Below are 23,050 nucleotides of genomic sequence, written 5' to 3' on the forward strand. Positions count from 1 at the left end.
ACGCGAATGGGACACCATAGTATTTAGCAAGGCGGGTTGTGGCGTGACCCAGGCCTGACCCGCAGCTGTCAACACCTTCCTGATTTCAGAGACTGGCGCTTAGTGTGTACTGCACTGGTTTGGTTGTTCTCATCGCCCATGGCAGCAAAAGTTAGATTTTTAAAACGAAGGTGTTATGCCTTTTTCTTTCTTTCTTTTTAAATTAAAAAAAAATTATCATTTAAAAAAAATCTGCTATTTAAGTGTGGTAATCAACAATAGGCTACTGCTATTGCGTTTAATTTTTAGATGAAAGTATTTTATAACTGTAACTGTACAGTTTACAAGTCAAGTCAAAATTTTATTTCATGATGGTAAATTGAATAAGCAACAATTGCTTTTTTACATCAAGGCATCAATGAAAATAATAATTATTAAAAAAAAATTAAAGAGAAGGGAAAAGAAAGAAAAAAATAGAAGAAAAAATAGGGGAGAGAGAGAGAGAGAAGAAACAAGCAGATGAAGAGCAACAACAACAACAAAATGCATATATATATATATATATACAAGAATATTGTGACAAAATGAGTGAATAAATAAATGAATAAATAGATAAATGAATAAATAATGAATGAAAGAATGACACAGAGAGAGAGAGAGAGAGAGAGAGAGAGAGAGAGAGAGAAGAAGAAGAAGAAAATTAATGAGATCGTTTGGTTTGTACAAGACAAAATAACCTAATTATTTTACGGACTTAATGGTAGCTATTGACAACCCTGTAGGTTGCATATTCTGTAAGGAAGTATGGTTAAATTGATTTGTTCGTACTGGTGTGTATGATTAGAGCATACAGCCCTGAAGAGGCCTTCACAGTCGACAAGGCTCTGAACAATGTGAAATTGAAACTTAAAGAAATGAGCTCACCACAACTGTCTTGCTTTGTTCTCAGAGACAGTTATGTCTTGTCAATGTAGACATGTATGTGGTTGCTGTGATCCGCCACAGTCCAAGTCGATGACTGACGACATGGTGGAAATCAACTGGAATCTTTGTGTGTTATGTCAAACAGCATCACAAGAAACTTTGATCTACCCAACCAAGCGAGAATGTGCTGGTTACGCCTATGTTACTGAAACCCTTGCTGATTTTAAAAGATTAGGACAATGCCCAAATCCTTTTGATCTGTCTTTGTTTGATGAAGGAGATGGATATGAAGCAACGTTTCAACATTTTGCTAAGTGGCAGAAGAGGTGTAGAACAGAGGAAAGCAGTGACAAACTCTAAAAGGAGACTGGGAGCAAAAAATAAAAATAAAAAATAAACAAAAGAATTTCAAATCCAGTGCTAGTCCTGTGAAAACAAGAAACCTGTTTGGTAACACATCTCATGCAAATAAATTAATATATTTTTTTAAACAGTGGTGAGGGTATACTGCAAGGAGCTGGACTTAGGACTTGATTACAAGATGAGAAACTGTGCAGAAGAGCTTCAGGATAGAAGTCTTTTAGTTTAACTTGCTTCAGGGGACATGGTAACAATAGATGTGTACCATACACATGCTCATTTAACTCTATAGACGTGCAGACAATCTGTCAAATGCAAACTCATGAGAGAAAAATGAAGACATGGATGATGATATGTCTCAGTTGTGTAGAATATACACGTATGGACTGGCACAATCAGGAATTGAGCAAACTGAAGTGCATTCATCACATATCGAACATAAACTTAGCACAGCTCTTGCAGACCCCATTGCCACTTTACAAGGCAGAGACCTGTCCGAATGTTTGACAAAGACCTTGGTCATACCACCAAGAAACATGCAGTTATGATACAGAAGCCTCACATCTTGCAAAAACCACTGAGCTGATAAGAAGTGATCTGTTGTAGCCAGGTAGTTCATTCAATGGCAAATTCATCCACAGAATGTCAAGAAAATTGTGTACATTTCACCCTAAAGGCGCCCATCAGCATGATGACCAGTGGGCCAGATTCCATTGAAGAATTAACCACTCCACCCCAGATTCAAACTATTCTCAGCATATCACAGATAATTGCATATAAATGCAAAAAATCATTAAAAGCAACATCACATATCCTGCACAACAGGACACAGACATCACTCCCAATCTACTTCAGCCTTACAGTTCATTGTCAGACAAGAAAGAAAGGGCTGGTTGAAATCCTTCATAGCCTTAGCCCTGGGATCTTCAACATCAATGTTGAGGCAGTCCTCTGGTACAGCTCTGATACATGGCGAACAACGAAGACGAACACAAGCAAACTACAGGCTTTCATCAATAGATGTCTGCACTGTATTTCAAACATCAGATAACCAGAGACCGTATCAAATGCCTGCCTCTGGAGAAGAACCAACCACGTGCCCATTAGTGTCAATGAAGATGAACGTGATATCGCCACTGGTACACTTTCCTGGTCAGATTTCCATGCTGCATGTCATGGGTATGTGGACAGACATACTAGCAACATTGGCCATGCTATCAGAAAATGTGCACTCAATCGCAACGACAAAACATGTAATGGACGTTGTGCAGCCTGCAATGGAGCATCCAGGGCAGCATGGAGTCACTGGACCAACCTGTGTATGCCCTGGGCAAGAAAAAAAAATGAAACTTGATACTTTAACAAAATGACTACAGTCATCAGTGTGCGCAACGGTACATTAAAATTTCTCCTTATCCTCCCACATCGGACAGCTGTAAAGGACTGCAGGGCAGAAGGCAGTCAAGCATCAGCAACAAGACCCAACACCCTTCCTTGGAAGCACTCTTTACGCTTATGAGAATGAGAAGAATTTTATTATTCTACAATCATTGTTGATCTTCTACACATTGAATCTAGTAAGCACAGTATTGTCTGTCAGTGCTGAAAGAATGGCTATACAAGTGAATTGAGCGCACATGTTTGCAGTGTTTGGTGAATGCTTGATATGAATCAAAAACGTATCCAAGCAAAAATGTTATAGACATGCGTGTGGTGCCTCTGGAAATTGGCAGAGCTGACCTTGATTATACTTACATTCACAGATTTATGATTTATTTTCTTTAATTAAAAGTATACCAGTATCATAAAGGTCATATCTTAAGAGACTGAAGTACTTTGCAAAATATCAACTCATGGCAGAAGAAATTCAAAAAGAGGCTTAGCTGCTATCATAAATGGCACCCAAAGTTCTAGACACATCTTTTTTCCCCTTCCTATTTTTTTGTTGTTGTTGTTGTTTATTTTGTTTACTTGCTTTTTGTTTTTTTTAATTTTGTTTATGGTACAAGTAGCCCAGAGAAAGATGACAAATATGTACAGGTTCTTTAAAATGTATGAGCAACATAACAGTGGACATTGAGATTAAACAATGACCAGTTAACATCTCTGACACTGTGACCTATTTTCTATTTTTATTTTATCTTTCTTATTTCTGTCATGAAACACCCCTGAAGACATTTACATAACATAGCAAGTAAATAATAACATAATTAACATTCGGAGGCCACATTCTGGACATTTCCACATGTGAAATTGGGAAAGAAAATTAAATAACTGAGGAAATAAGTGTCACTTGTTTTGAACTCAGTGACCTACTTTAGACGCTGACCACACCCAGTGCAGTGATAAGCTGGATCCCTTGCTTAAACAAACCACAAATGAATAAGGAATAAGAAAAAACAAACAGAATGTTTCTACCATAAAGTGCAGCTTTCTCATGTTTTTTGGACTTAATGCCCCCCACTAGTAACAGCAATGGCCTTCTGCTCCTTAAGACATGTGCCACACATGAACTTGTCATCACCAACACCCTGTTCTGCCTACCCACCCACAAGAAGATGTCATGGGTGCTCCCTCGCTCGTGGCACTGGCACTTTTTAGACTACATCATCACCAGGAAGAGGGACAGGCTGGACATAAGAGTGATGAGAGTCATGTGTGGTGCCGACTGCTGGACCGATCACAGCCTCACTGTGTCCAAGTTCAGGCTTCACGTTCTGCCCATGAGAAGATCCCAAGGTCAGAAGACTGCAAAGTGGCTGAATATCTCCAAGCTGAAAAGCAGCAAGGTTGCAGAAGAATTCTCAGACGACCTTGAAGGCAGACTGCCAGACATACCACAGAAGATGGGACCAGCATCGAGAAACAGTGGATGGCCTTCAGAAACACTGTCTACACTACTGTCCTCAAACATCTCAAACCAGCAATCCAAAGAAACCAAGACTGGTTTGATGAGAATGATGAAGAAATACAGGCACTGAAAACAGAAAAATCTGTTCAGAGTGAATCAGAATGACCACACGTTGCAAGCCAAGGAAGATGCCCTTGTACTGCGCACAAAACATCAAAACATTACAATTTGTCACATTTGTGACATTTTATTCCATATATATTTGTCAACTGTGGTACAATTTGTCATACATGAATAGACCATTTTCCGTCAGGTCTGACTCATCAGTTGAGTAAAGTACAGTTGAAAAGGTGAGTAAACAATGACCACTGCCACACAGACACATGGCCTTGTTAAGATGTCCACCTGAGGAGTAGAAGCTCCCAAGTTTGATCCCCAGCTGAGTAAAATCAGACTTTAAAACTGGCATTCTAGCATAGGTCAGAGATCACTTTGACGTAAATTGCAGAATTTGACAACTTAACAGCTTATTATTTGTGTGTCATGAGTACTACTGTACCTTGTACAGTGTAGATGACCGGTGTTCAGTGCCAATGACCACTGGTCACTTTGACTTAAAATATCAAAATTTGACCCTTACCAGCTAGTTATGGTCACCAGAAAATTTCTGCACCTTGTATAATGCAGATGACCAGTGGTTACTACCAATAGCTCTTGTGTACTACTGTACCTTGTACAATGCAGATGACCAGTGGTAAGTGACAATAACCATTGACCACTTTGACCTAAAATGTCAGGTTCTGACTCTTTAAGAGATTATTACTGTCCCCAGAGAATGTTTGTGCCTTTAATAATGCATATGACCAGTGTCCAGTGCCACTGACGAGAGGTCAGTTTGATGAAGTTGCAGATTTTGACATTTAACAACTTATTAGGGTATACTGAGTACTCCGTACAATGGAGATGACTGCTGATATCATATTTCTTACAGAAACCTGGCTAAAATCACAACTATGTTCATCATCATCAGACAGACACATTCTCTTAATTCCCTCTGTTATCATTAAGTCCGGGAGTCCAAGATCCTTTGCATTCACCACGCCCCTCAAGTGGAACTCCTTGTCGTATGAATTAAGACACTCCCAGTCCATTTCCAACTTCAAAACAACCTCAAACTCAACTTGATAAAAGATGGTTTAAAATCAATCAAAGGTACCTTAAGATAAAGATGAAAGTGACGTTTCGAGTCATAGACTCTTTCTCTAGTGAAGAGGTGTTGGCACCCCCCTCTCTTCCTTCCCACCCACCCCTTCCTTTTTTTTCCCCTCGCACCCCACCCTCATCTTCCTCCCACCCACCCTTTCCTCCAAATCAGTGAGCTGAACAGCAATATTCCAGCCACTGAGATGTACCCACCTCTTCAGCATGGACTATTGTGGCCTGCCTCTTCATTTGACAAAGAGTCTTTGACTTGAAACATTGATTTTATCTTCATCTTAAGGTACCTTTGATTTGAAACCATCTTTTATCATTTTTGACTCACTTGTGTAAACAAAGTAAGTCTATGTTTTAACCCGGTGTTCGGTTGTCTGTGTGTGTGTGTGTGTGTGTGTGTGTGTGTGTGTGTGTGTATGTCTGTGTGTCTGTAGTAAACTTTAACACTGCCATTTTCTCTGGAAATAATTTGTCTGCCAATACCAAATTTGGCTTTAACATAGTATGAAAAAAATCTTCACAGTCATACCAATAATAGGTTGTAAGTCTCCTGAATTAAGCCGTATTTCTGTATCATTAACAGTTTTATTTTGTTAAGGTTTGTTCCGAAATCTGAAAATTCTATAAACCACTTCTCGCTGAGTTAGGCCTGATACAAGGTTGGTTGTGTTTGAAGACAACATGACCTCATTTTTCTTGTTCACAATTAAAAGGAAAGAAATACAAATTCTGGACAGAACACATACAGTGGTACTAGCTACACCATCAACGTGTTCACTGCATATAAATATTCTAAAGTGGACACTGAATTAACTGGAATAAACATAAAAGAAAAATTTAATCGATCGTTTCTTTTCGCTGCCAGTTGTTGACTGGTTCGTGCAGATCAAGAGATCTACCATGTGTTGTGGTGTGCTTGAAGCGATGGCAACGTCTCCTTTACCCCCAAAATAAAAGAATAATCAAGATATAATAAACACACAAAAAACTTGATTTAAACAGTGTTATCATGTCCACTACAATCACATTTTTTTATCGCAGGAAGAATATAACGTCAACACTGCTTTAAGTATTAAGTTTAGTCAAATGACGTCAGATTCGCCGCAGCAGTGGGGATTAGTCTGCTTGCTTCGGAACTGAACATGCATTGCTCCATCCAGCTCGCATGCCTTTAAAAAAAGGGTTTTTAACATTTTTTTTATTCCAAGCTTATTTTATACGTCATATCTAATACAGAGCACTTTTCAACGATTTCTTAGATCTCTTTTTTTCTCTCTCCTCCTGATTCCTTTACTGGACAAAGCACGAAGCACGAATGAATCTTGAAGGCTTTGCCTCTTGTTTACTTTGTTTTAAAAGGTCCAGTAGTCACCATTTTTTCATCTCAAACTCGTCTGTTTATAACTACCTTTAATTGATCTGATGCCTGTGACAGTGTGGGTGTGTGCTTGTGTCTGTGTTGTGTGTGTGGGTTGTTTTTTTATATATATATATTGTGTGGAGGGAGGGAGGATGGGAATGATTTTGGGGTGTTGTGGTTTGAGTTGTGCATTGTTTGGGCATTAGGAAGTATGCAACTGGTTTTGGGTGTTTAGATTGGTTTTGGGTGATGTGGTCATTTTCTGGGTGTTGTGATATTTGTGTCAGGTGTCGTGATGTGAGACTGCATGCTGTAATCTTTGGTATGTAAACTGGGGGGTTCAGTTGTGTGTGATGTTTTTTTGTGTGAGTTCATGCATAGATTACTGCTGGCATTTGATTTGATGCCTGTGCACAGTTATACAAATGAAAATTGTCCTTTTAGTGTTTGAATGCATTTTTATGCATCGGTTTTTACATTGTGCAGTGCGGCATGGAGGGGCAATGTATGGATTAAGTTATCATCATTATTATCATTGTGATATATATGAGTAGGCATACATACATATTGTATATTTTCTAATATATATATATATATTCATACAACTAAGTAGTTGAGGAAAACAAGTGCAGGTAACAATAAAACAACTCTTTCATTATTCCTAAATAACTCTGCAAAGATTAAAAAGGTTACTGTAAAAATAATCAGAAATTCTTCAAAGACTGCAACTGGGGGCCACTTGAATAAATACATGAAAAAATATATATACATATATATATATATATATATACATACACACACACACATAAATAATAATAAATCCAAGGTCAGATGTCTTCATTTTCCACAAAGGAGTGGAAAAAGCTTAAAAAGTCTTAGTTTAACTTTTAACCTTTAAAACTGATTTGCGCCTGGGGTGGGGTAGAGGTTTCAAAAATCGCATTTATGCTCATGTTCTTTGTATTGTTCCTCCAAATGGGAGATTGGTATGCAAAGCAAGCACAAACTAAGCTGTTTTGCACTGTGTAGTGCTCTTCGGGCTAGCTACCCACTCCTCACTGCTGACCAGAGAGAAACACTCAGTCAAGCAAAGAGAAATTCCCACCAGGTCAGCAGGGAACTCTTTTTTTGTTAAGAATATGTCTTTCAAAAATCAACGTAAACAGAAAGCTACATGCTGCACTATGTGATTGTCCGGCAGAGGGACGGAGGTGATGTTTCCATTACATGCTGCATGAGAGGAGCAGTCTGTTGGTCGGACCATCACCTGGTACACAGCAAGATGAACATCAGACTTGCACGCAAGCTCCAACCAGCCAGGCAGAAACCCCCTAGGAAGCTGAACATCCACCGCCTCCCTATCACCAAGGACGTGCTGCAGCAGCAAATCCAAGCAGCTCTCCAAGAAATTCCTGCATCGACTGATGTAGAAGAGGTATGGAGCACCTTTAGAGATGCTGTGTACACAGCAGCAGCTGACACACTCGACTTTATACAGAGGTGGCACAAAGACTGGTTTGACGAGAACGACTCTGGAATCTCCAAGCTCCTGAACACACTGCATATATGGCATCAGGATCACGTTTCCAATAAAGACTGCCAGAGAAAGGAGAACCAGTTCTTGCAAACCAAGCAACTCGTACAGAAGAGGCTGCGTGAGATGAAGAACACCTGGTGGGAAAGAAAGTCCGAAGAGCTTCAGTCCTCTGCTGATGCTCATGACATGAAGACCTTCCATGATGGTCTCCAAGCTGTGTATGGGCCGAGAGTCACAGGATCAACCCCTGTCTGAGCCTTGGACCAGACCACCCTCCTTAAAGACAAGAAAGACATCCTTGCCTGCTGGACAGAGCACTTCAACACCCTCCTCAACAGGGACTAGTCCGTATCTGACGAGGCAATTGCAGCCCTCCCACAGCTACCAGTCAATGACTTGCTAGCTGCTCCTCCCACCAAGGCCGAGACCCGAAGGCTCTGAACCTGACAAAGTCAGGAAAAGCACCAGGAGCGGATGGAATCCAGGCTGACATCTACAAGTATGGAGGCGAGGTGCTGACAGACAAGCTGACCGCCCTGTTCCAGTCTATCTGGGAGAGAGAGGTCCCCCAGGATTTCAAGGATGCTTCAATTGTTCACATTTACAAACGGAAGGGAGACAAAACATCCTGCGATAACCACTGTGGAACCTCTCTCCTCTGCATTGCCGGCAAGATCTTCACCCACATCATACTGAACAGACTGGTTGACCACGTCTCCAACACAGTTATCCCTGAAGCACAGTGCGGCTTCCACTCAGGCAGGGGAACATGTGACATGGTGTTTGCCGTACGCCAAATGCAAGAGAAGTGCCGTGAGCACATGGTCTTTGTAGACCTGACTAAGGCCTTCGACACAGTGAACCGCCGTGGTCTGTGGAAGATCCTCCTAAAGTCCGGCTGCCCAGAGAGCCTAATCCAGCTGACTGCGTCATTCCACGATGGCATGCAGGTGAGAGTACAGGAAAATACTGACATGTTGCATCCATTCCCTGTAGTAAATGGAGTGAAGCAGGGCTGCGTCCTGGCATGCACACCATTCTCCATTTTTTTGTTTTTTTGTTTTTTTGGTTTTTTTCTTCCAAATTTCACCCACATTTTTACCCTCATTTGCCCAGTTTCTCCCAACCCTCCATTCATCCACATCTCCCACCCCTTCTAACCGATAATACTCAGATGAATTCATAAATACTTTAACAAAATGTCTTCAATCACCGATATGTGTGACAGGACATTAAACAAAATTCCTCCACCGTTCTCCATTCTCTTCTCTGCCATGCTGATTGACGCCTTCCAAGACTGTAACTGGGGCATCTACATTCAGTTTCGCACAGATGGCAAACTTCTCAACATGCGGCGACTCCATGCCAGGTCCAGGGTGTTTGAGGCACTGTTGAGAGAGTTCCTCTTCGCTGATGACTGTGCGCTTGCTGCACAAACCCATGAGGACATGCAGTTCATTATGGACAGGTTCTCAACCTCCCGCAGGTGCTTTGGACTCACCATCAGCCTCAGCAAGACCGAGTCCATGTACCAACCAGCTAGCTCACAGAACGCCAGTGCCTGCCCCCCACCTGCAATCAAGATCGATGACACAGAGATCAAGTCAGTCAACAAGTTTTGCTACCTGGGCAGCACCCTATGCAGCAACGGAGCCCTTGATGCAGAAGTGACGCTGCGCATCGCCAAGGCCAGCTCCACCTTTGGCAGACTCAACAACAGGCTGTGGAACAACAAAGGCATCAGGCTCAGCACCAGAATCAAAATTTACAGAGCTGTTGTGCTGACCACCTTGTTGTACTGCTGTGAAACATGGACGACGTATCGCCATCACATTCAACAACTTGAGCAGTTTCACCAGAGATGCCTACGAATGATCCTCAACATAAAGTAGCAAGACAGGTCTCCAACCTCCAGGTCCAAGAGAGGAGCGGCCTGCCCAGCATCGAACGCCTGCTGATTCAGTGCCAGCTACACTGGACAGGACATGTCTGTATGACAGACAGCAGGATCCCGAAGATGCTCTTGTATGGCCAGCTGAAGGAAGACCACCGCGAACTTGGAAGACCCTGCAAGCGCTTCAAGGACACCTTGAAGACAAACCTCAAAGCCAGTGACACAGACATCGCTTCCTGGGAAACTGATGCCCTTGACCGCTCTCGCTGTGTTCTAGTGGCATAAAGACGTTTGAAAACAAGAGAACGCTGGCCATTAAGCAGAAGCGTGAGCGAAGGAAGCAGGGCTCAACTTCTGGAGACGTTTTCCCTTGCAACACTTGTGGGAAGTGCTGCGCATCCAGAATCGGCCTCTTCTCCCATATGAGGACACACACTGACAGATAAGCCTGTCTGCCTACTCATCCGTCAGACCGACAGGAGACTCCATTGTACATATATATATATATATATATCTATATATATATATATATATATATATATATATATATAGTTTGCTCACTTAGTTTGACCAAAGTGCATGCTTTTGATAAATATTTTCACTGGTACCGTAGTTTTGTAAGGCGTTTAGAGCAAAATCATTTGATTAGGCTCTAAATACACATACTTATTATTACTATTATCTATTATCATGAATATTATTATTGTTATTATTATCATTACTATCATATCTGATGTTTCATCTTCTTTACAGTGGCTACACCTGATGCTTCATACAGCTTTTGTGATTGCTATACCTGATGTTTGACACAGTCTTTGCAGTAGGGGTGGGCACAGGCCTCCAGACGATACAGGTCATTGGTGTCGATGGGGCAAAAGCATGCCACGCAGCTGATGCTGTCTTCCTTGTCCACATCCTGCTGATTAGCTTCCATCAAGGTCATGCTCACTTCCTCCACCATCCCCCTGGCTTTGGCAATACCTTCAGGGGTACCAGTTAGCTTCAGCTTGTGCCTGAAATTTATTACAAAAATCAATGCGCACATGCACACACATACAAATGAATTATATACAAGACACTGAGACACGCAAGTGTTTCCACAAATGTGTGTACAACGCAGAAGTTGAAACTGGATTTTGTGCCAACAGCATAAATACGTTCAGGCACAAACCCAGAGTTCTTTTTAATCATGGGGGCAGACCTCACACTTCCTTGCAATTAAGAGAAAGCGTGGGAGGCAAACAATCACGCTTTCTCACAATCCCACACTGTCTCTAAAGTTGGAGTAAGCATGGGATTGTGAGGAAGTGTGGTCTAACAGGGTGCTGAATGATCTACAGTTAAGAATATTGTTTGAACAAGTATGTTTTAAGGTTAGACTTGAAAGATTTATTAGTGGAGTGGTCTCTGAGTCTGATATATTGTGGAACAGATTTCCAAAAACAAGGGCCATAGTGTGTAAATGTTCTGAAACAATGGGATTTGCATCTGTAATATGGAATTTCAAACATGCATGTGTCAGATGGAGAATGCAGGCCAGGGCAGGATAGATTGTAAATCTTTACTTGCAAAACCATTGAAGCAATTTAAACATATACAAGCTGTTTTGAACTTCCATCTTTCAGATATTGGAAACCATCGTAACTTATATATGGAAGTGGAGTACATGGTTGTCTGTGAAAGACTTTCAAGATGAGTGGAGCAACTGAGTTTTTAACTTTCTTTTGAGGTTCTGTCATCTATGACAGAAGAAGGTAAACCACTGCAAATCAAATCTGGAAAGAACATGCAAAGTGACTCGTGTTTTTCTTGCATCATCTGTAAGGTATCCCCAAATTCAACAAATTCGTTCGAGCTCCTAAAAGGCAGTTGGACTAACTTTTGTCACAAGACCTTTCATACTAAGTTTAGGATAATGCTTGTGAATGGGATATCATGAGAGCCTACTTTAACCCCTCAGCCTGTCTAGGGATTTGGTAAATAACTGAATCCTATATGCCAGGGAATTTTCACAAAAAACGGATAGGTATAAAAATTTTAAAAAAATAAAAAAGTGGATTAATTTCTAAACTGACATGGGTAAAATGATATTTTCTGAAAGGAAAATGCTTGGACAATGGAGAGGGAGCAAGTTATGATGAAATACTAAGTAAAGTTTCTACCAAAACTATTTTTTCAATGAAAATTGCTGCAATATAATTTTTTTTCTTCTCAAAAGTTAGAATAATGTTACCATTTACAAGAAAAATACCCTAGGATGCACAAAAGTTTGGCATGTGGTCATAATTAACAAATTAAGTTTTCGAAAGCTGTGATTTGCTAAAATACTGACCGCTCTGGTACGCCATACAACTCGCGGCAAGTGCACCAACCGCAGTCAAGATAATGAAGTGTTGACACGGTGTGTGAAAGGCGGCATCTGCTACCCAGAAAAGCACAGTTATCTTGGCATTGCGCTTGCCGCAATATACCGAAAGGCGTACACTCGCTGGTAACCAACCCTGAAAAACTACCCTGAAAAATTTATCTTTAATGTCTCTCATATCTCCTTCCATTCTATCCAGTTTACCGTTTATGTCACCTTCCATTTTGTCCAGCTTACTGTTCAGAGCAATGTCAATCCCATTCAACTTTTCCATTATGTCCATGAAGCTAAAGTCCTGGGGGGTAGTCTGCGGGGGCGTAGACACATCACCACCTCCTGCAGTCCTTTCTCCGCTCCTGGCACTAAGCCTGGTCTGCTTCATGCTGCCCGGTCTGTCCACAGGTCCTGGGTTCCACTCCATGTCACTGGCCCGCAACAGCAGCAAACTTCCCCAAAACAGGTAGGACAAAATGGCGCCAAAGACCATGCCATGACATGGCTCGAGGGAGAAAACATGAATTCTCATACTCATTTTTTTAAAGGCTCTTTTCCTCATAAACGCCTGGAAAGTAAAGAAGAATGAGCCACAGGCGCTCCTAAAGGTAGTTGATGCAACAGGCATTCTAACTCAGTGTTTACTGCCCGCTCTCCAATACAGCCTATCTCGCAAAACTCGTGACAAACTGGAGCGACTGCGCAACACGTCCACACTCAACTGCTGCTTGCCACACACTCCCAGCTAGGAAGTACAGGCCATGTGTACAGGACATATCACAACCACAGTAATATGAAGCTGGGGTTGTGCTAGGCAGTTTTTAGGCCTGATAAAGCTTGAGAGGCGAAGACCAACATCCATCAACGGCAGGACCAGCTAGGATGTAGTGCCCTTGAGAAGCTGTCGACATAACCATAGTGGTACAAACCCAGGGTTGTTGTAGGCAAATGAATTGGACTGCCTTGTCCCTCCTTGCACCAAGAGAGGGCATCCTTAGCCCTGTGGGTGGGAAGGGAGTGTGTGTGGGTCCCCAAGGACCAGCCACTACTGATATGTGAAGGAGCATACATTCAGGCTTGAATGAGGCAGTTTTGTCTGTGAGTGCAGTCATCCTCCGAAAGCAAGGTAGGGATGTATTTATGAGAATGAATACATATATGTGCAAAGGGATATATATAAACTTCCATCAACTTGAGTGATGATGTCAGGAATATGCCAATGGCAAGAGATCGAGGCACAAGAAATAAGTGGCTGTACAAGCATACGTGTAGCATGCACAGATATACCCAAGTAAATGGGTAAATGTGCATAATCAGTAATGGAAAGGAATCTGTGTAAGCACATACATAAGAATGTACATACACATATGAATATTGCGCCAGTATGTAGACGCAGAGAGTTCTGGGCATTGTGTACAGAAGGACGCAAATGCAAATGTGCATATATTGCTATGTAGGGAATCTCAATGAAGATAGAAATATAAGTGTACATGTTAATATGAAAATCGTATGAACATACCGTAAGCAAGATTATACATATATATAATATATATATGTGTGTGTATATATATATATATATTTTTTTTTTTTTTTTTTTTTTTTTTTTTTTTTTTTTTGGAGTGGGGGGGGGGGATCGTTGTTGTTGTTGATAATAAATCAAAAAGATTAGAAAAGAAAATATTGTGATTTATTTCATGTTATTGTGTATAACAAGAAAAGAATGGTAACAAGACTGGTTGCCTGCAGAGGACTGCGTGCAAGTGTGGGGAATGAAGAACCCAAAAGTTCAGTGGCACACTGCCTGAGAAACAGCAAGAAAGGTGCAGTTGCTGTACAAAGTTGTGTAAAGCCCATGAATGGGCAGCAGGACCCAATCAGAAACTGAAAAAACATTGTTGATGGACAGCAATGGGGGCAGGAGTGACGTGCTGTGTAGGCGGAAGGGAAGTAACTACATCATCAACCGCCTTGGTTACTAATGCAGAGTTGCCTCTATTGGCGCCGATAATCGGCGAAAAGGTTGGTGTCTTTAGAGCACATATCCCCTGGTGTGACGTTTCCTCGCTGTAGAGGGAGGAGTGTCATAATCCGTGTGGAAGTCCGTGGTTCAATGCCACCATAACCGACACAGGCGAATACGGCCACAAGGGGAATAAATATAATGTCCCTTAGTGCCCTGGGCATCCCTGCCCAAATCAGTCGCCATCGGACGCGAGATGGTCGGGGCATGTGGCATGATGGTGCCGTAATCCAGTAGTTATGAGCATCATGGACGAGGGGGTGGCAAGTCTGTCGGCTTGCCGTGGGATGTGCATCCCCCTGTAGCTGAAAGGCAGTCCAACCTCGCGAATAGCTCCTGTGAGAGAAGCGACGTTCAGGTGTTGTGTGTTGACGGATAAAGGGATAGACAAGATTGGCCCGAGCACTGCTGAGTGGCAGGATCACCGTCAAGGGTGCCGAAGCAGGGGTTGCCTCCCTTGGATCGGATGCTCCGGACAATGGGGAGGGTGCACACGTATGGGCGAGTGTGTCCCCTAGTGGTCCACCTTCCTCCCTACACATGGGGAGGGCATCCCTACATGCCTCAGTCGCCACTGGATCCGAGACGGTCAAGGCATGCCACGTGGGGGGTTGCATGATCCAATGTCACGGCCGCCACCACGGACGCATCGCACATAGGGCCCAGTATAGCGTGTGGATCCAAAGCAAGCATATGGTGTTGTTTCCCCAAAGGGACTGTGGCACATTCCACTGGTGCAACTGTGGTATGAGTAAAGAGACAGAGGAGGTCGACTCATGCACTGCCGACTGACAGGGCCAAGAAAACGCGGATCGCGTCGAGTGTGTTTGCGGATCGATGAAATGAAATGAAATGAAATTATGGTGCTTAGAGCCTCGCCGACCACTAAGGCCATCTCAAGGCTATCGCCGCGTCAATAACTACTACAAGGATAAAAAAACAACCAATTAAAACGAGTCACCACTTCAAACTTTCCACTCCAAAGTTAAAAAAAAAAACTTCCATAGTTTAAAACCTTCAAATCTGGTTAAAAAGGTTCACTTCTTTTAAGAAGTCCATCAGCGCCCACGGAGGGACATCACGAAACAAAGTCTTCAAAGAAACCGCTGTGTAATGTCTGCGTCTAACGTCATGCAGATCCCAACAATCAAGGAGCACGTGTTTCACGGTGAGAGGCTCGTCACAGGGAATGCATCGAGGGGCCTCTTCCCCCTTCAACAAGTAAGAATGAGTAAAAACAGTGTGCCCCACGCGCAGTCTGCACAGCACAGACTCCTCCTTTCTGTTCTTCACCCCTGAAGGGAGGGTCTCTTTTAGGTCCGGACGGATCTGGAAGAGCTTGTTGTCCGTCTGGGTGTTCCATTCCTCTTGCCAAAGATCCTTAACGTAAGTGTTGACCTTCCGCTTCATGTCTGTATAGGGTACCAAGGATCTGGACAATTCTTTCTTTACAGCGTTCCTGGCCAGCAGGTCCGCCCTTTCGTTACCACGAATGCCAACATGTCCGGGAACCCAGGCCAACACAACCTCGTATCCTTTCTTCGTTGCGAGAGTAAAAGTTTCATAAAATTCCAGCAGTTTGGGATGAGTGATATTCCTGCAGGCGATCGCCTCCAGGGCTGACAAGGAGTCCGAAAAGATCATGAATCTCTTCTGTTTCGAAGAGAGAACCATTTTTAACCCCAGAACCAGTGCGGTCAGTTCCGCAGTGTATACCGAGCTGTCAGATAAGATATGTTCCGTTGAGGGCCGGTCAGGAAAGGCGGGACAGAACGCAGATGCGGCGACTCCGTCCTCTGACTTGGAACCATCAGTGAAGATGCTTTGAAAAGTGGGGAATTTGTGGCACAGTTCCGAAAAGTAGGTTCTGTAGGCCAGAGAACTGGTGGTGTCCTTACGGTACGAGGCCAGATCGAATCGGACCTCAGGTGTTGTAAATGTCCACGGAGGGCTGTCAGGGAACTTAGAGAAATCCGAGATGCCACCGACATCCAGATCGGCCTTTTCTAAGTGCGGCTGAATGCGGAGTCCGAGAGGAGGTATGCAGTTTGGGTTGTCTGTAAATTTTTTATCGAAAGGGCTGTTGAATACAGCGTCGTAAGCAGGGTTTGTAGGTTCCGAGAACAATTTCAAATAATAGTTCAGGGTCAGCTTCAGTCTGCGGTTGGAAAGAGGCGGTTCCCCCGCCTCTGCGTACAGGCTGTGCACAGGGGTGGTGCGGAAAGCACCTAAGCTGAGACGGAGCCCTTGGTGGTGTACAGGGTCCAACAGTTTCAGATAGGACGGTCTGGCCGAGCCGTATACCACACTTCCATAATCCAGTTTGGACCGGACCAGGGCTCTGTAGAGGTGCAAGAGAGTTCTCTTATCAGCACCCCAGTTCGTGTGTGCCACAACTCTGATGATGTTAAGGGCTTTTTGGCAAGATACTTTCAGCTGTTTAATGTGGCTGAGGAAGTTCAGCTTCTGATCGAAGACGACCCCTAGAAATCTGGCTTCCTTGACCACCGGGATGGTGGATGTTCCCAGACGGATTTCAGGGTCCGGATAGAACTGGCAAAAGTTATGAAAATGGATGCATTCAGTTTTGGAGGATGAAAACGTGAAGCCATTCCCCTCTGCCCAACACTGGATTTTGTTGACGCAGAGCTGAAGCCGTCGCTGGATGCTGGCGTACGTGCTGCCGGTTGCATATAAGGCAAAATCATCCACGAACAGCGAGCTGTCCGATCCTTTCTGAACGGATTGAACGATGTCATTAATTTTGATGCTGAAAAGAGCCGGCGACAGGATGCTCCCTTGCGGGACACCCAGCTCCTGCTCGTGAATGTCGGACAGGGTGGTGCCGAGTCTCACCTGGAATTGTCTGTCTTGTAAAAAATTGTGGATGAACTGAGGCAGGTGTCCTTGGAAGCCAAGCTTGTGCAAGTCGGAAAGAATACCAAATTTCCACGTGGTATCGTAAGCTTTCTCCAAGTCGAAAAATATGGCCACCACATGTTGTTTGTTGACAAATGCATTTCTTACAGTGGTTTCCAGACGGACCAGATGGTCAACGGTAGAGCGATGCTTGCGGAAACCGCACTGTTCTTTCGCCAGAAGGCCGTCGGTCTCTAGTTTCCACATCAGTCTACCGTTGACCATCTTCTCCATCAGTTTGCAGATGCAGCTGCTCAGTGCAATTGGGCGGTAGTTGGAGGGGTTCGAGGGGTCTTTTTCCCGGTTTCGGCAGCGGGATTATGAGGGCTTTCCGCCAGGAGGGTGGAAAGAAGCCTGTGACCCAGATGTGGTTATAAACTTTAAGCAGGGTGTCCAGACAGGTTTGGGGAAGGTGCTTTAGGAGTTTATAATGGACCTCGTCCATTCCTGGACAGGAATCCGTACAGGTCTGAAGGGCAGATTTAAGTTCGTTCATTGTGAAAGGGAGGTTGTAATTCTCTGTGTTGTTGGAAGAGAAGTTACATGGTGTTTTTTCCGACAGGTTTTTGGTTTTAAGAAAGCGAGCAGATTTGTTAGCAGATCTCGAGTTCTGTTATATTGTGGAGGCAAGCAAATTGGCAACTGCTTTCTTCTCTGTGACCAGAGCGTCTGAGAGTTTAAGATGGTGAAAGGTCGGGCATACGTTTTTGCCCTTAATTCTTTTTAAAACCCTCCACACTTTCTTCTTGGGTGTGTTGGAGGTTAAGGAAGAGCAGAAATCTCTCCATGACTTCCTCTGGCTCTTTTTAAAAACATACCTGGCTTTCGCCCTCAGCTGTTGATGGGTTCGAACGCTATCGGTCTCCGGTCTCCGAAAGACGCGTCGCTGCGCTCTCTTCCGAGACTTGCGGGCCTCCCGACATTCCGCGTTGAACCAGGGCGTTCTAGGGACCTGAGGCTTGGAGGTAGACGATGGGACTGCTGCTTTGGCGCAATCTAAAACGATCCAAGTCAGAGCGTCAGCAGGGTCCTTGCTTTTCAATACTGTTTCTTCCTGCAGCTCCGCTCTTATCTTGGTGGTAAAAAAACTCCAGTCTGCTTTGTCGTAGTACAGGCGGTCAGGCAGACAGTCACCTTCTCCATCTGTGGGGCGGAGGACGACAGGAAAGTGGTCACTCCCGTGCAGATCGTCGTGCACTTTCCATTCGTAGTCCAGGACCAACGATGGATCGCAGACCGACAGATCTAAACACGAGAGCTTTCCAGAGGACAGATGCAGGTAAGTGGGAGACTTGTCGTTAAGACAGCACAAGTCCATGTCAGAAAGGAGGTTTTCTAAGAGAAGACCTCGGGCTGATGTCATCTCACTTCCCCAGAGCGGGGAGTGTCCATTGAAGTCGCCCAACAGTAAAAACGGACGTGGGAGCTGGTCGACCAGGTTCATGAGGTCCTGCCTCAGAACGCGGACGGAAGGAGGGAGGCAGAGAGAGCAGACAGTGATGGTTTTCTCAAGCGTGACTCTGACTGCCACCACCTGTAAAGGGGTGCTTAAAAGAACTGTACTGTATAAAAGGGACTTGCGAATAAAAAGAGCGACACCTCCCGTCAATCCCTCTTGCTTCGGTTGAGCGGGTTTAAAAACAGAGTTAAAACCAGAGAGAGATAAAACCTTGCCATCTCTTTGCAGAGTCTCCTGCAGCGCCAGCACTGAGGGTTTCAAAGCACGACAAAGCAGCTGGAGTTCCTGAAAATTGGCGTGGAACCCCTGGATGTTCCAGTGGATCACTGCCATTAAAAAAGGTTAAAATAATAAAGCAGCAGCCTATTCCATCGCTACCCCCTGCTCCTGTGCTTGCGGTGGCTCAAGGTCCGCCAGGATGGAATATTTATTTTTTAAAATAAATTTTTCGGATTCCGACCGAGTCGGAATATCCACAACCTCGGCCCCTCCCGATCCCGCCGAGGCCGCAACCCTCCCCTCCTTGAGTTTTGGAGGTAGGGGGGGTTTCCGGCCACTTCCGCCAGCCTGAGGGCCAGGCAGACGAGAGGCGGGGCGAGGGGTGCCGGGGGGTGGGGTGGGGCAGGAGGAGGACAACGTGCCTCCGCCCGAGGCTTTTCTCTCCCGCCCAGCAGCCCCTGAGGACTGCCGCACAGGATGGGAAGGGGTGGACACGGCGTCTCCACCCAAGGCCAACGGTTCCGACGAGGCGGTTAAGTCGTCCGTCTGCGTTCCTGTGGACGTCGTCTGGACCGCGACGTCCACCATCCTGGGTCTGATGACAGAGGCATACGACACCTTAGGCGACGCGGCCTCCACCTGTTTCCTTGCCTCAAAGAAGGAAATTTTCTTTTCTGTCTTGACTTTCTGGATTTGTTTCTCTTTTTTCCAGACGGGGCAGTCTTTCGATGAGGACGGGTGGCCACCTCCGCAGTTCGCACACCGGGCTGCACTGACGCAATCGCCCTGGTGCGCCGCCTTCGAACAGGTGCCACACGCCTCTTCCTCCTTACATCGGTCCCTGACGTGTCCGAATTTATGACATTTAAAGCATCTCAGGGGGGACGGCACATACAAGCTTACGCTGACCATGAGGTATCCGACCTGAATGTCCTTGGGGACATCCGGGCAGCAGAAGGTGAGGAAGAAAGTGTTGGTCGGGACTCTGTCCGACCCCTTCCTCACCGTCACCCTGTACACTTCGGTCACTCCCTGAGAGGACAGCTCGCTCTTGATCTCGGCCTCAGACACACCTTTCAACTCCGGGCATCTGATGACCCCCTTTGAGCAGTTGAGGCCTTTGTGAGGGGAAACCTTCACCGCCCTATCCACGAAAGTGGTCGCCTTGAGAAGGAGCTGTGTCTGCCTTTTGGATTCCGTCTGAACTAAAAATGCTCCGCTCCTCAGCCTCTTGGTGGACTTCAGCGATCCTGCCAGGCACTGAAAGCCCTTCTGGATAGCGAAGGGGCTGAGAGCCAACAACGGCTTGTTGTCATCAGCGCCCTCCACCACCAGCCACGATGGCCAAAATCCAGAGGTCTCAACGACCTCCGAATCGGAGTCTGAGTCATCCGTTCCCTGCCGCCGTCTTTTACCAGAGTTAGGGGGGTGTAGTTTTTTGGAAGTCATGTTGGAAAAAAAGTAAATTCATCCCTCCCTTACCCACCCACCATGGGGTCCAACTTAGGGGCCAGGGTCAAGGGAACACCAGCTTGACCCCTTCCAGGTTTCGGGAGGGATATACGACCAACAGTCCAGCTCCAACGTGTTCCCCCCCGATCATGCCCAGCTCCCGGGGACAGAGAACCGAGCACTACGGGGGTTACCTTCGTCAGCCACTAAACTGCCAGTCTTGACCCAGCCCCACGAAGGGGTAGCCGATTGACACACACGGGCCAATGTGTGCCGCCTGTCTTAGGAGAGGTCCGAGCCAAAGGGATGTGTTGAGAGCAGTGTGCTCTCTCAATCCCCAGGATCTCATTCCCCTCCATCACAGGTCGCACCACACGGCAAACACAGCGGGCCTAAAGAAGGCCGCAGAGAAAAAAAAGAATGTGGAAAAGAAGGCTTGATGGGGAGCTGAGGACAGAAAAGAGGCAGTAAAAAGAAGAATAGAGAACAGCGAAAGGGACAGTGGGTCACGTTTAGTTTGGGCCTCACTCACGACCTGTTCGGCATGGGAAGCCCTATCAGGGGCATCAGTACAAAACCACCACTTATTCAGCCCTGACAGCTACGATGGCTATGTAGGCTGTCAATTAAGACCTGGGATCAGAGCACCAAACCCCAAGAAGCACTGATGCCCCCACCGACATAGCTCGCTCGATCACTGGCCACTAAGCCTCCCGACCACGACAAGGTAGTGACCCTCCCGGGAGTGGGTCAGGAGAACACCAGCCTGACCCCCTCCAGGTTTCGGGAGGTTGCGGATCGATAAAAATGGCATTAAAGGCAGCACTGACCTGAGTGTGGGGCAACAAACCTCTATAAGTCACCGGAGGAGGCGTAGGAGGTGGTGGAGGTCTGGAGTCGACCGGAAGGAGCGGAGGAAGTGGAGGAGGCGGCTGGATGGCGTTGTTGAGAGGGCCAGGAGTAGAAGGCCCAGAGCGTCAGCGAATAGATTGCGATCACGCCTTAATTTTAGCCTGATCGCCCAATCGAGCAATATAATTATGTGACCTGGTTGGAGACATAATTTGACAAAAAACAAGAACGCCAGAGAATCGACAGACAGACAGAAAATACAAAAAAAAACAAAAAAAAACTTAGCCGTATGAAGAGCACAGGAACAGGAGTCAAGATGGCTGCTGGAAAAAGACGGGATACACAGGGGAGGTAACCTACTTGGGGAGGTCATCAGCTGTAGCTACTTCCGTTTTCTCCACATAGGCGGTGTAGTAGTTTGCACAGGACAGGAATGTCAGACCCCTGCCAGAGTCTGCACTAGTGGGTCACAGTTAAGTATGTGTAATTAAATTTATATTGCAGCAATTTCCACTTTAAGCATATTTTTCGTTAATTTAGGTAGCCTGTATCTCCTCGGACCGTTCTCTTATACATTCCCCTGCCCTTTTCCCTTCCACTTTCATCACCCTCAACCCCGTTTCCTCCCCACCCCTCCTTACCCCCGATGTCGTATCTCTGGCAAGATGGCATCTGCCTCAATGGTCACCGCATGGTATGGCATGTTTATCATGAGCTGTTTGGAACAGTATCAGGGCTGTACTGGGCGATCTTTCCTCCTCCTTCCCTTCCTCATTTCGCCCCCCCACCCCCACCCCCCCTTCTCCTTTGCAGTGTCGGGTTAGATGAGAAAAGCACTGGATGTGCAAGTCTAGCACTGTTGGTCCCAGATTGGTCCATTAACTTCAACCAATTGGGAAGTTTCTGGGTTGTAAGATAGTTTGCATATAGCGCCAATTGGTGAGGAGGATAAAATGGATAGGCAAGTGGGGTTTCTTCCTTTTTCCTTGCTTGGAGCAGGCCAGGAGAGCCAGACAGACAAGACAGTACCATGGGGGCTGTGAGTGTCAAACTAGCATCTATTTTTCGGACTTAGCTGAATGTTTGATTCATGGTATATTTGGATTCTGTGACTAACACACTGGCTCAGTGGGATTGTGGTCTGCTACATGAATATAAAGTGAACCTTGAAACGTGGGGGCTGTGAGTAATGCTTGTATTATGCTTTGCTGGCAATTTATGGTCTTTTGGAAACAGTTTGGAGTCAGTTGAATTGTAATGTTGTATCACAAGAACATTTAGACACTTGGCTGATGTGGTACTGCACAGTTAATTAACTGGAATGTGTTGATGCAGATAACATGACTTGTGAGAGAGCATAGCCAGCGTGTGTGTGTGGCTTAATTGTATTTGAGACAAGTGACTGAAGGAAAAGTGGCTAAAATACACAATGTAGCCAACACTTGACTAAATGGAGTGCTGGTTTGGGGTATCTGGGTATACCCCCTCCCCCCTTTTTGCTGTTTGCTACAGGTATTATGGTATGATGCTGGGATACCATGTTTTGGTTTACATGGTGTTGTATCTTGGCTTACATAAATGATAATGTTCAGTAACATGTCAGTGATGTGTTAGTTGTTGACATACTGTGGGAACAGTGTAAGTATTAAC

The 23,050-nt window shown here is 45.0% G+C and overlaps 1 protein-coding gene across 1 annotated transcript in view; it reads right to left on the reverse strand.

Annotated features, from left to right (window-relative positions):
* LOC143275037 (uncharacterized) overlaps positions 1-23,050 on the reverse strand; it is a 94,540-nt gene that overhangs the window by 8,247 nt on the left and 63,243 nt on the right. Inside the window, exon 4 of the mRNA XM_076579100.1 lies at positions 10,917-11,133. Coding sequence (XP_076435215.1) covers positions 10,917-11,133 — 217 coding nt within the window. The remainder of the gene's footprint in view (positions 1-10,916; positions 11,134-23,050) is intronic.

The sequence above is a fragment of the Babylonia areolata genome, chromosome 29, assembly GCF_041734735.1.
Source record: "Babylonia areolata isolate BAREFJ2019XMU chromosome 29, ASM4173473v1, whole genome shotgun sequence".
Classification (NCBI taxonomy): Eukaryota; Metazoa; Mollusca; class Gastropoda; order Neogastropoda; family Buccinidae; genus Babylonia; species Babylonia areolata.